The sequence below is a fragment of the Oncorhynchus nerka genome, linkage group LG14 (genome assembly GCF_034236695.1).
Source record: "Oncorhynchus nerka isolate Pitt River linkage group LG14, Oner_Uvic_2.0, whole genome shotgun sequence".
NCBI classification, from domain to species: Eukaryota; Metazoa; Chordata; class Actinopteri; order Salmoniformes; family Salmonidae; genus Oncorhynchus; species Oncorhynchus nerka.
In genome coordinates this window covers 53,009,451-53,022,511 of record NC_088409.1, presented here as the reverse complement: position 1 = coordinate 53,022,511, position 13,061 = coordinate 53,009,451, and the positions used below count along the sequence as shown (strand labels likewise).

Genomic DNA, 13,061 nt, shown 5'->3' with positions numbered 1-13,061 from the left:
AACAATCACATAGTTTGACAACACTGTAAGCTTTTAAATGATATCAAATTCAACTGTTTATATTTTCCAGTGATAAAGACATGGATGTCTCATTGTATGGTAGGGTGTGCAAAATGGGTAAACTTTGAGCACCTTTATTTTTTATTTGTTATTCAACCTTCATTTAACTAGGCAAGCCAGTTAAGAACAAATTCTTATTTACAATGACAGCCTATGTAAAGGCCTCCTGCAGGGATGGGTGCTCGGATTAAAAAGAAAAATACAGGACAAAACACACATCACGACATTAGAGACAACACCACATAAAGAGAGACCTAAGACGACAACATACCATGACAGCAACACATGACAACACAGCATGGTAGCAACAACATGACCACATGGTAGCAACACAACATGGCAGCAGCACAACATGGTAGTTGCACAAAACAGGGTACAAACATTGTTGGGCACAGACAACAGCACAAAGGACAAGAAGGTTTGACAACAATACATCAAACAAAGCAGCCACAACTGTCAGTAAGAGTGTCCGTGATTGAGACTTTGAATGAAGAGATTGAGATAAAACTGGTGTTGTATGTGGAGGGCTGCAGTATATCATAGATAACCATCTTAGAAGGGAGTGAGGGCCCTTCTAAATAAGGAACAACCAGTGGGTCTTGCGACGTGTATACAGAGATGACCAGTTTACAGAAGTGTATAGAGTGCAGTGATGCGTCCTATAAGGAGCATTGGTGGCAAATCTGATGACCGAATGCTAAAGAACATCTAGCCGCTAGAGAGCACCCTTACCTGCCGAACACAAAATCCGGGGAGGGGCCAGTTGGGTATAAGACTATCATCTGAATATAAATGGAGAGAGAGAGAGCTTCCTACTGCCTGAGCTATGTTGTTGATGATCCTAGGCGTGCAGCCTAGGATCGACCCTTGGGATACACCCTTGGTGACAGGCAGTAGCTGAGACAGAAGATGTTCTGACTGCACTCTGAGGTAGTTAGAAAACCAGGCCAAAGACCCTTCAGAGACACCAATACTCCTTAGCCGGCCCACAAGAATGGAATGGTCTACTGTATCAAAAGCTTTGGCCAAGTCAATAAAAAATAGCAGCACAACATTGCTTAGAATCAAGGGCAATGGTGACATCATTGAGGACCTTTAAGTTTGCAGTGACACATCCATAACCAGAGCGGAAACCAGATTGCATACCAGAGAGAATACTATAGACATCAAGAAAGCCAGTCAGTTGATTATTGACAAGTTTTTCCAATACAATAGAAATTGGCCTTATAACAGTTAAGATCAGCTTGATCACCCCCTTTAAATTAAAGACTAACCGTGGCTGCTTTACAAGCAATGGGATGCTCCCCAGAGAGGAGAGACAGGTTAACAAGGTCAGAGATGGGACTAAAATTGTTTGAATGATGTCTGTAAGTATAACAGAACTCATATGGCAGGGCGAAAACCTGAGAAAAATCCAACCAGGAAGTGGGACATCTGAGGTTGGTAGTTTTTCAAAGCTTTGCCTACCGAGTACACATTGAGATATGGATGAGGTTACACTTCCTATGGCTTCCACTAGATGTCAACTGTCTTTTGAAACTTGAATGAGGATTCTACTATAAAGGAGGGGCTCATGAGACCTGTTTGAGTCAGTGGTCTGGCATTGTGCCTCGGTCTCATGGCGCGCGCTCCCGACAGAGTTACCTCTCGTTCCAGTGCCTTTTCTGAAGACAAAGGAATTCTCCGGTTGGAACATTATTGATGTTTTATGTTAAAAACACCCTAAAGATTGATTCCATACATCGTTTGACATGTTTCTAAAGGACTGTAACAGAACTTTTCGAGTTTTTGTCTGGATGAAATGCTCACGCCTCATGAGGATGGATTACTGGGCTGAACACGCTAACAACAAGTGGCTATTTGGACATAAATTATGGAACTTTATGGAACAAATCAGTCATTTACTGCCGAACTGGGATTCCTGGGAGTGCCTTCTGACGAAGATCATCAAAGGCAAGTAAATATTTATGGTGTTGTTTATAACTTTGTTGATTCCAAATTGGCGGCTATTCCTCTGGCTGTTTTGGGTTCTCAGATTATGATTTTTCTGTAAATCTGACACAGAAGTTGCATTAAGGAGAAGTCTATCTTTAATTCTGTGAATAACACTAGTATCTTTTATCAATGTTTATTATGAGTATTTCTGCTAAAATCACCAGATGTTTTGGAATCAAAACATTACTGCACGTAAGGCACCAATGTAAACTGAGATTTTTGGATATAAATATGCACATTATCGAACAAAACATACATGTATTGTGTAACATGATGTCCTCTGAGTGTCATCTGATGAAGATCATCAAAGGTAAGTGATTAATTTGATCTATATTTCTACTTTTTGTGACTCCAATCTTTGGCTGGAAAAATGGCTGTGTGTTTTTTTTGACTTGGCGGTGATCTAACATAATCATATGTTGTGCTTTAGCTGTAAAGCATTTTTTAAATCGGACACGATGGGTAGATTAACAAGATGTTTATCTTTCATTTGCTGTATTAATACCGATTTCCGATTGTTACGAACACTTGAAATCGGCCCTAATTAATCGGCCGTTCAGATTAATCGGTCGACCTCTAATACCAATATACAGAGGCCAGGTCATGAAGGAAGGCTTGCTCATTAAAGTTTTTTAGCAAGCGTCTATGACAAATCAGGACAGGACGTTTCACTGAGCTGCCATTATGAACACAGGCTGTAAAACAGTGATCACCAGACTGGTACCCATCAGGGTTATTTGTGAGGATAACACTGAGGAGAGTATCCTTTTCTGGGTGTTTGGAGTCATACCTTGTGGGATTGGTAATAATCTGAGAAAAATGTAGGGAGTCCCATTGCTTTAGGACTTGGTTAGATCGTTTAAGCATGTCCCAGTTTAGGTCACCTAGCAGGACAAATTCAGACTTAGTGTAAGGGGCCAGGAGAGAGCTTAAGGCAGCTAGGGTTCAGGCCGGTGCTGAAGGAGGACGATATAACGCCCTGCAACAGTCAACAAAGGGATATTTGAACGTTTACATTTATTTAACCAGGTAGGTTAGTTGAGAACAAGTACTCATTTGCAACTGTGACCTGGCCAAGATAAAGCAAAGCAGTTCGACACATACAACAACAAAGTTACACATGGAATAAACAAACATACAGTCAATAATACAGTGGAAAAAGTCTATATACAGTATGTGCAAATGAGGTAGGATAAGGCAATAAATAGGCCATGGTGGCAAAGTAATTACAATATAGCAATTAAACACTGGAATGGTAGATGTGCAGAAGATGAATGTGCAAGTAGAGATACCGGGGCAAAGGAGCAAGATAAATAAATAAATACAGTATGGGGATGAGGTACAGTGCCTTGCGAAAGTATTCGGCCCCCTTGAACTTTGCGACCTTTTGACACATTTCAGGCTTCAAACATAAAGATATAAAACTGTATTTTTTTGTGAAGAATCAACAACAAGTGGGACACAATCATGAAGTGGAACGACATTTATTGGATATTTCAAACTTTTTTAACAGATCAAAAACTGAAAAATTGGACGTGCAAAATTATTCAGCCTCTTTACTTTCAGTGCAGCAAACTCTCTCCAGAAGTTCAGTGAGGATCTCTGAATGATCCAATGTTGACCTAAATGACCAATGATGATAAATACAATCCACCTGTGTGTAATCAAGTCTCCGTATAAATGCACCTGCACTGTGATAGTCTCAGAGGTCCGTTAAAAGCGCAGAGAGCATCATGAAGAACAAGGAACACACCAGGCAGGTCCGAGATACTGTTGTGAAGAAGTTTAAGGCCGGATTTGGATACACAAAGATTTCCCAAGCTTTAAACATCCCAAGGAGCACTGTGCAAGCCATAATATTTAAATGGAAGTAGTATCAGACCACTGCAAATCTACCAAGACCTGGCCGTCCCTCTAAACTTTCAGCTCATACAAGGAGAAGACTGATCAGAGATGCAGCCAAGAGGCCCATGATCACTCTGGATGAACTGCAGAGATCTACAGCTGAGGTGGGAGACTCTGTCCATAGGACAACAATCAGTCGTATATTGCACAAATCTGGCCTTTATGGAAAAGTGGCAAGAAGAAAGCCATTTCTTAAAGATATCCATAAAAAGTGTCATTTAAAGTTTGCCACAAGCCACCTGGGAGACACACCAAACATGTGGAAGAAGGTGCTCTGGTCAGATGAAACCAAAATTGAACTTTTTGGCAACAATGCAAAATGTTATGTTTGGCGTAAAAGCAACACAGCTCATCACCCTGAACACACCATCCCCACTGTCAAACATGGTGGTGGCAGCATCATGGTTTGGGCCTGCTTTTCTTCAGCAGGGACAGGGAAGATGGTTAAAATTGATGGGAAGATGGATGGAGCCAAATACAGGACCATTCTGGAAGAAAACCTGATGGAGTCTGCAAAAGACCTGAGACTGGGACGGAGATTTCTCTTCCAACAAGACAATGATCCAAAACATAAAGCAAAATCTACAATGGAATGGTTCAAAAATAAACATATCCAGGTGTTAGAATGGCCAAGTCAAAGTCCAGACCTGAATCCAATCGAGAATCTGTGGAAAGAACTGAAAACTGCTGTTCACAAATGCTCTCCATCCAACCTCACTGAGCTCGAGCTGTTTTGCAAGGAGGAATGGGAAAAAAATCAGTCTCTCGATGTGCAAAACTGATAGAGACATACCCCAAGCGACTTACAGCTGTAATCGCAGCAAAAGGTGGCGCTACAAAGTATTAACTTAAGGGGGCTGAATAATTTTGCACGCCCAATTTTTCAGTTTTTGATTTGTTAAAAATGTTTGAAATATCCAATAAATGTCATTCCACTTCATGATTGTGTCCCACTTGTTGTTGATTCTTCACAAAAAAAATACAGTTTTATATCTTTATGTTTGAAGCCTGAAATGTGGCAAAAGGTCGGAAAGTTCAAGGGGGCCGAATACTTTCGCAAGGCACTGTAGTTGGATGGGCTATTTCAGATGGGCTATGTACAGGTGCAGTGATATGTGAGCTGCTCTGACAGCTGGTGCTTAAAGCTAGTGAGGGAGATATGAGTCTCCAGCTTCAGTGATTTTTGCCACTTTATGACCAGTTCTTCCATAGCAAAACATGTTTGGAAAGTTTTGTTTAAATCAAACTGGATGCTGTCAAAAAGGGATTGAATTCAAATGGATGTACCCTATTACTCTGATTGCAAATGTGGGGGACAAGAACAGAATGTCAATGGGAGAGTATTTGTTTTAATTCTGAGATGCCAATTGGGTGGTGTTTTTTTAAGGCCACTGCTGAAATATTGACATCCAGAGCGATGATTGATCATCTGAAAAGGTAGGCATGCCAACCTACATAGGCCTATGGTGACCATAATACAGCCACACTGGCAGTCAGGAGTCATGACCACAGTCATCTGATGCCTCTGATTGTCATTAGTAGCCTAGCAAACTTGCTAACGGCCGGGACTCAGCACTCTATTGTCCCTCTAATCACTCTGACATCAATACAAATGAAATCTAAAAGTAAATACTTCATGAGAGCCCTGGCATTCAGAGTTTGAGCAGAATAGGATCACCTTCTGCGCAGGGAGAGACAGCTTCTCATAGCTGGTTGATGCATGGAATGAAAGTGTTCCTGTTGCGTTTCTATAGGCTATGCTATGCAATCTGTTAAAAAGAGGAGAATCCCATCAGCTTTCTATAGGCTAGGCTAGGCTATATGGACGTCTCAGCTTTCCAAATATTAAGCAAATTGCTTTGCTTTTCAACCAAAGTTGCCTAACTGGCTTGCATGAAAATGAACCGCGGGAAAAGCGTATCCATTTGCGATTCTAGTGCATATGGAAGACGTCTTTTTTTACCCTGCCCCTGTTCCGACAGGTGCATGATAATCACCCATTCTCACATTATTTAGTATATGTAAAGACAAGATTAAATTGAGAATAGTCTGAATGATGAAAATATTATCAATTGTAAATGATTCACAGTGCACGCATTTTTTTGCACATTTTTCAAATCATAGCTGCATGCATTATGTAACCTAGTCGATAGGCCTATATGCTTTGCTAAGGTTTGTATCACAACTGAAGTGGCCAAATAAATCCAAAACATAGCCTATATGCTCAAGACCCCTGGAACATGGTTGGAGAGCCCATAGCCTACACAGCCTGGTGAAACGTGTTCTGACTGAGTTTTGACTGGCCACTATTTAATAAAAGTGTATCCCAGCTTTCTCGTGCTGCTATATTTAAATTAAGCACATTAATCTGCTTTACAAACAGTGTAGCCTACCTGGCATATTAAAAAAGTAACTGCACATAACCTCCATTCGCTATTCGAGTGCAGGCTATGGATGATTTTCATTTTTTGAGGGCCATTCTAAATAAAAAATAATTCCACACATATGTAAAGACCAGATTAAATGGAGAATACTGCGTGAGGATATTATCAAGTGCATGTCAAATTCTGAATGTGAGAGACTAATGAGGTGTGTGTGTAGCCTGCGCAAGAAAAAGAGCAGAGCACTTCCCTTTCATGCAACTTTTTTCAAATCATCATTATTTGCTTCATGCAGCCTTAATGTATTAGAAATCAAAACATATAACCTAACGGTTCTATCACAACTAAAGTTGAATAAATAACTGTAAATTAAGCATATTGGAGGATCTGTTTCTTTGTTAACCGCTCAACACCGTGCGCACTCCATCGAAAATCGTTTGGGAGAAAAATACCCAATTTTATTCAGTCATGTTCAATTGTATTGCTCTTACTATAAAATAATGCCACCGGAATTATAAGCAAATATTGCCTGATAGATGAACTCGTGTACCCAAGTGCCATATGGCACAGCCAGATCAGGGCCTACCAAAGGAATATGCTATTCTGTTCTTCTGGAATAGGCTACATTTTCTTCATGCCTAAAAAAAAAAGAATATTTATTGTGATGTGCTGGCTATATTAAATTGATTTATTAGATGTTTTAAAATGTAGATGTTCCAAAGGTCCGCATCAGTGGCTATAAGTGGAAACCGGAGATGCAAAGCATCTTTATGTTAATTAAATGGTAAATTACCGTGAGACCAGCAGTTATTTAAATGACAATCAACCAGCTTAAAAAATGTAATGACCGCCAAAGCCCTAGCCCTGCATAGATATTTAATTGGCCCAGTAATGTCAGTTTCCAAATAGTTTGCAGACTCCATAGAAACCTGTCACGGCTTTAAGATAATCTGATGCTGCTTCCTGCTGCTACTCATTCAGTGGAATATGTTGACCTACATGGTGTGTGTGGTTTAAACATGAACGTTATAGGGATCATGTGATAGGATAGTTTGTGGAACTAAATCACAAACGCTTTCCCAAGGTCAAAGGCTATCACAATCACTGATTCAAGCACCAAAAGGCAGATCGATCTGCTTCCAAGTACCTACATAATTCGACAAAACACAAAGCAAAAACAAAAATCCTGCTTCGCTCTCCGAAACAGAATACTTTTTCAATCAACCGAGCTTGTCATAGATCAGGACTGTGTATGTTTACTGAAAGAGAGCTTTCAAATCTCCAGTCAGATGCCTATGGGCCCTAGTGGAGCTGGGCCTTCTGATAGCCCAATTCCTCAAACTTAACTCATTTAAATTCCAACCACTAAATAGAAGGCTTCTGAATGAATGGAAGCAACTCATGTTTTCCGGATAGTTTGCTTTCTTTTGCAAGTTCGCCGCATCCAGCCATAGTCAGACAGATTCTCTGAGCTTTCCACAGTAATTGGTTTAATATGAGCACCCCACTTCATCACGCTGTCAGCACACCAAACAGGCCCAACACTGAACAGGGCAATTGGCCTGTAATTTAATATCGCCTGGATTCGATTGACAGACAAGGTTTGTTTCCTTGCTTTTCAACAATGAAAATCTTATTATGGTCAAGGTGAGTAACATCTTGTGGTCAAGCTCAGTGATTATTCTACCACTGTAGAGATCCTGTAAGACGGAAAATACTCTGCCAGATTACTGCCATACACAAATCCAGCAAAGGGACGTTAATCCAGACCAGGGCAGTGTTCATGAAAAGTCAAACTAAAGAAAACTGGCTGAAACAGGGAGGGACTAGCTGGACTGGTCCAATAAGAAACACTCGTTTTCATTGTCTGTTGTAAAATGTTTTAACATTATTCCATCACATGCCCTAATGAACAGCACCCAGTACTGAATCAACTACCCGACTTGCGCTGGGATGAGCACGAGTCTACCACCCTGCGTTCATTGGCCTTACTTTGTTGATGAGGTGCTCTGTGACCACCTCCCGGAGGCCTGTGTAGAGCTTCTCGCCGTGTTTGTGCAGCACCATGGTGTAGGCGTTCCTGTAGAGCTCCTCGAAGCTCAGCCCGCTGTTGTTCTTCCTCTGGATCTCCTGGATGGCATTCTTCAGAAGGTCCCAGATGTTGTTGACATACTTCTCGTCCATTGTCATCTGCAGTGGAGAAAGGGAGTGAGAGGCGAGCAGACAAATAGACTGACAGGCCAAAGTTTCGGGGATCTTTGGCTCCCTCGTTTGAGGGAGAACTGGAGCAAAGCAAGCTTGATAGACACCATATGCATAGCCTCCATTTTTATCAGTCTCCTGCTAGGCTAGCCTACTTCTTTAGGTCAGCAACCTGCGAGAGAGACGAAACAAGTCAACACTTGCTACACTTCTGCAACCCCAAAACCCCTACTTATTTAAAGAGTGCCTATATTATATTGCAATATCTAACAGTTTGAATGTAACATTGATAAAAGAATGCTCCTCCTGAAAATTCATGATTTAAAGTATATTAAAACAAATCACTGTAAAGGAAACAGAGGTGTGTCCCTATTTGTGTTCCTTGTGATGAACTAAGAGTGCAGGACTGCAATATCATGACAATATTCCCAATAAGGTTCCATCCAGTCCATAGCATGAATGAAAGCGTTTTATAGTTTCCATCACATTGCTCACGGCCACCTCTAACTGTGCCTCGTAACATTTGCCTTTCCCCCAAATTCTCATTTTAACTGGACAAACAGTAACTGCACTGTAGCCCTGTAGCCAACCATCACACTCGGATAAACATGGCCATATTCACAGCTTTATATAAATCCCTTGTCACCTTTGGCTGTCACACTCAACCATAGCCTGTTAAACCTGGAGGCTCTCCAAAGTGAGGCTGGCCAAAAGCTGCATACAAGGTGTGTGGATATGGCACCATCCAAACACAAGCATATTTCACAGGAAGTATCGGTGTGATTGGACAGGGTTCACAAGGATCCGGGAGGTAACATAGCAGGACAATCCATGACCCTACTCGAGAACAATTATGCAAGGTTGGTATTTGGATTTCTTGGAGTGAGGGACGGGGATCCCGATGAAGTGAAACCCTCTGCAACAAATAGGCCTTTTACTCACAAGTCATTTTTATAAAACCTAGAAACTTACCACAATAAATTAACTGTCTTGTATCCCACTAATAATCCAGGTACAGGGCCTGAACCTTTTTCGGACCATGATTGCACAGTTTTGTTTCGCTCTGGTCAACGTTAGTAGAGGAAGTGCACTAAACACCCTGGACCAGAACTACACAAAACAGTCCTATTTTCTGTGGTACTCAACATCATTTTAGTCTGTGGCCAGACTAATTGCTGATTCTGAGGACATCTCTGAATGTCTGAAATGGACCCTAGGAAGTCCCAGCCAAGACATAAAACAAGAATTTTAAAGATCTATTCCACACCATCTCTCTGCATATCAAAAGTGTGTTCCAAAGTGGCTTCAGCCGCTTCACATGGGTTAGTGTGACACTCAGTAGATGGCAAACTGGATAGAATCTGAGGAGCACTCATATCCTTCCCATCCCTTTCATGATAATGATTTAAAGTTTTGTCATATGGAGATCTGAACAGCAAGGGGAGGTATAATATGATCTGATGGCAGTGAACTTTCAACTAAACACTGGGCTAAGCACATGATCCTTTCATTTAAGGCCTAAGGTAATTTGACATTTATGATGAGTCACTGCCTTGGTGAAGATTAAACTAACAAAACTGGCAAAACTAGCTACCGGATGTCACAATAATTAATTTAGCCCATTCATAGACGCTAACTACCTTAAGCCCGATGCTTGCTCTAAACGTTAATCCGAAAGTGGTACGGTTTTGGAAACACAAGTAATGGATCTCTCATATCAGGGAGAAATAATTTTATAAAAACAAAATGTTAAATTACTACACACATTAATAGAGTTAGTGTTCCCACATGGCCATATTTCCACATTACCGCACTTGTTTACAGAAGACAGACAAGAGGAGACCAACTGTGCCAATTAGCTGTCTAGCCTGTTCCGAACACCCCTGTAAGCATAACTGGGAGGAAGTGTAGTTCATCAACTGGAGGCACACATTTATACACTTATACAGTAAGTGAATAATTGTTTTTATTTCAAATATAATTTTACGGGCCTCCTGCGTGTTGCAGAGGTCTAATAAACTGCATCACAGTGCTCGTTGTGCCACTAGAGATCCTGGTTCAAGTCTAAGCTCTGTCGCTGCCGGCCGTGACCTGGAGACCCATGGGGAAGCGCACAATTGGCCCAGCGTCGTCCGGGTTTGGCCGGCAGGGAAGTTCTTGTCCCATCGCGCACTAGCGACTCCTGGGCCGGGCGCAATGCAAGCTGACACGGTTGCCAGGTGTACGGCGTTTCCTCCAACACATTGGTGCGGCTGGCTTCCGGGTTAAGCGGGCACGGTATCAAGAAGCAGTGCGGCTTGGCTGGGTTGTGTTTCGGAGGACGCATAAGCTCTCGACCTTCGCCTTTCCCGAGTCCGTACGGGATTTGCAGCGATGGGACAAGACCAACTACCAATTGGATACCACGAAATTGTGGAGAAGAGGGAACAAAATATATATATATAAAACATATTTTAAAAATAGATTATTTGACTGATATGAAAGGGCCATTTGTTTCGAAAACCTTTTCGCAAGCAATGATTATTTACGTTTCTAAACTTTAAAACACGGAGTCGGAGTTGTAGTTCACATGGAGCCAGCAGTGGGGAAAGCTAACTGATGGAAACCCTATGGAGAGAATGGTTATCGAGAGCTACTATAGGGGATCATTGAGGATTCAGTGAAGGGACATCCGTCATAACTGAATACTGATCTTCTGAAAACTGATGTCAACCAATAACTTACTCCCATTAGCTTTTGTCCATTAGTTTTAGCAAACTGTTTACAAATTAAACTTAGGCTAACGTTAGCTACTTCAATATTGAAAGACAAAGTATCTAACGTTACATTAACTAGGTGTAACAGTCGATGCTAAAGTTAGCTATATATCTATCCAACAGTTAAAAGTTAGTCGCGGTATCGAAAGGTTTTATTGGCATGTAACTAAAGAACGTGTTTTTTTATTAACTAAAAGAACGTGATTCAGCAAACCATGTCATGCAGAATAACAACAATTCTCTCCAGTCCAACCCACCAGTTTCTGATTTGACCTAACGTTAAATAAAACAGTCGTTCAGCCACAAAAAGCTACGACCCCAAATATTTAGTTAACTAGCTAGAAACCATGTTTTTCTCCGGGTAAAATGACAGTTGGTCGTTCGCTAGCTAATAATTGTCTGACAACAGTAACGTTACTAGCTACTGTATCTAACAGTAGGTAGCTAGCAAGCAGCTATCCATAACCTCTTGTAGGGGGTAGCTAACTATCTACTTGTTTTTACTGAAAGATCGGCCTTGCAAACTGCACTCCCCAGCTAGCTAGTTACTCGAACCTCGGTGGTCCAGTCACCGCCTGCTGCTGGCAGGGACAGGTCCTATTAGCGGTGTGTACTTACAGGAAAAGCTCGTATCCTCATCTTGGTGTCCTTTTTTGTGCCGCCTTTGCTGAGATTGGACATGGTTACCTCGTCTGTGTGTTCTGTATTTTCATGAAAATATTATCTGGTTAGGTACAGGGAAGTATACTTGTGGAGCTTCCACTCGACCCTCACTAGTCCGTAGTTGGTTGTTGACAACCAAACGGCAATGTTTCTCTAACGTAGATCTCCACACTCAGCAATGGCCGACAACCTAGCTACAGTTCTCACTGCGCAGAGCTCACACGATGCAACTCACGCGAGACTAAGGGTACTGGGCTGGGAAGGGGTAATTTTCTCATGAATACAATTTTTTGATCAATAAATTCCATTGGGCTTTGCCAAACACTTAAATAATAATATATAATATATGACATTTAGCAGACGCTTTTATCCAAATGACACATGACAAATCCAAATGCTTAAATGTTTTTGCATTAGTGCATTACCACCCACTCCATCCCAGTTTACTAGGAATTATTTGGGCTCTGTCTCTGCCAGTGGAGGCTCCTCAGAGGAGGAAGGGGAGGACCATCCTCCTCGGTGAAATTTCATACAAATAAAAATAGTGAAACACAAAAACATTTTTGCTTTTTAGATAAAACTATACTAAATATATTCATATGTCACCAAATAATTGATTAAAACACACTATTTTGCAATGAAGGTCTATAGTAACTTCAAAAGCACTATCTAGGTCAGCACAAAGGTGTAGCGGGAGGACAGCTAGCTTCTGTCCTCCTCTGGATCCATTGACTTCAATACAAAACCTAGGAGGCTCATAGACCTCACCCCCTTCCATAGACCTACATGGTAATTATGACCAATTCTGGAAGACCTCCTCCAAAAAATCTAAGCTTTTTCAGTATAAACTGACATGTTGTCCATCCAATCATACGATTGGGATCAGAGAAGGAACCTAGTGCGTTGTATTGAGGTTGTGCTGTAGAGCATTATTGGGGGGGATCTATGTGTTGAGAAGCTTGGTGAAATTATTGGATAGAGATTGAAAATATTTATGTGAGCATTTTTTAAATTATTCCATTCAAATTAGATTATTCAAATTACAGGAGATGGAGGAGGTTAATTATACATTGTTTTCTTGGTTTTATAACTTTTTGTA

General features: G+C 41.2%; 1 protein-coding gene across 2 annotated transcripts in view; it reads right to left on the bottom strand.

Moving 5' to 3' along the window:
• Positions 1 to 12,161, bottom strand: part of LOC115141469 (cullin-3-like) — a 30,339-nt gene extending 18,178 nt beyond the window's left edge. For both annotated transcript variants that reach the window (XM_029680357.2, XM_029680358.2), the window contains exons 1-2: positions 11,918 to 12,161; positions 8,334 to 8,531 (exon numbers count right to left, since the gene is read on the bottom strand). In XM_029680357.2, the coding sequence (XP_029536217.1) occupies positions 8,334 to 8,531; positions 11,918 to 11,980 (261 nt within the window). In that variant the 5' untranslated portion in view covers positions 11,981 to 12,161. The remainder of the gene's footprint in view (positions 1 to 8,333; positions 8,532 to 11,917) is intronic.
• Positions 12,162 to 13,061: the final 900 nt, after the last annotated feature.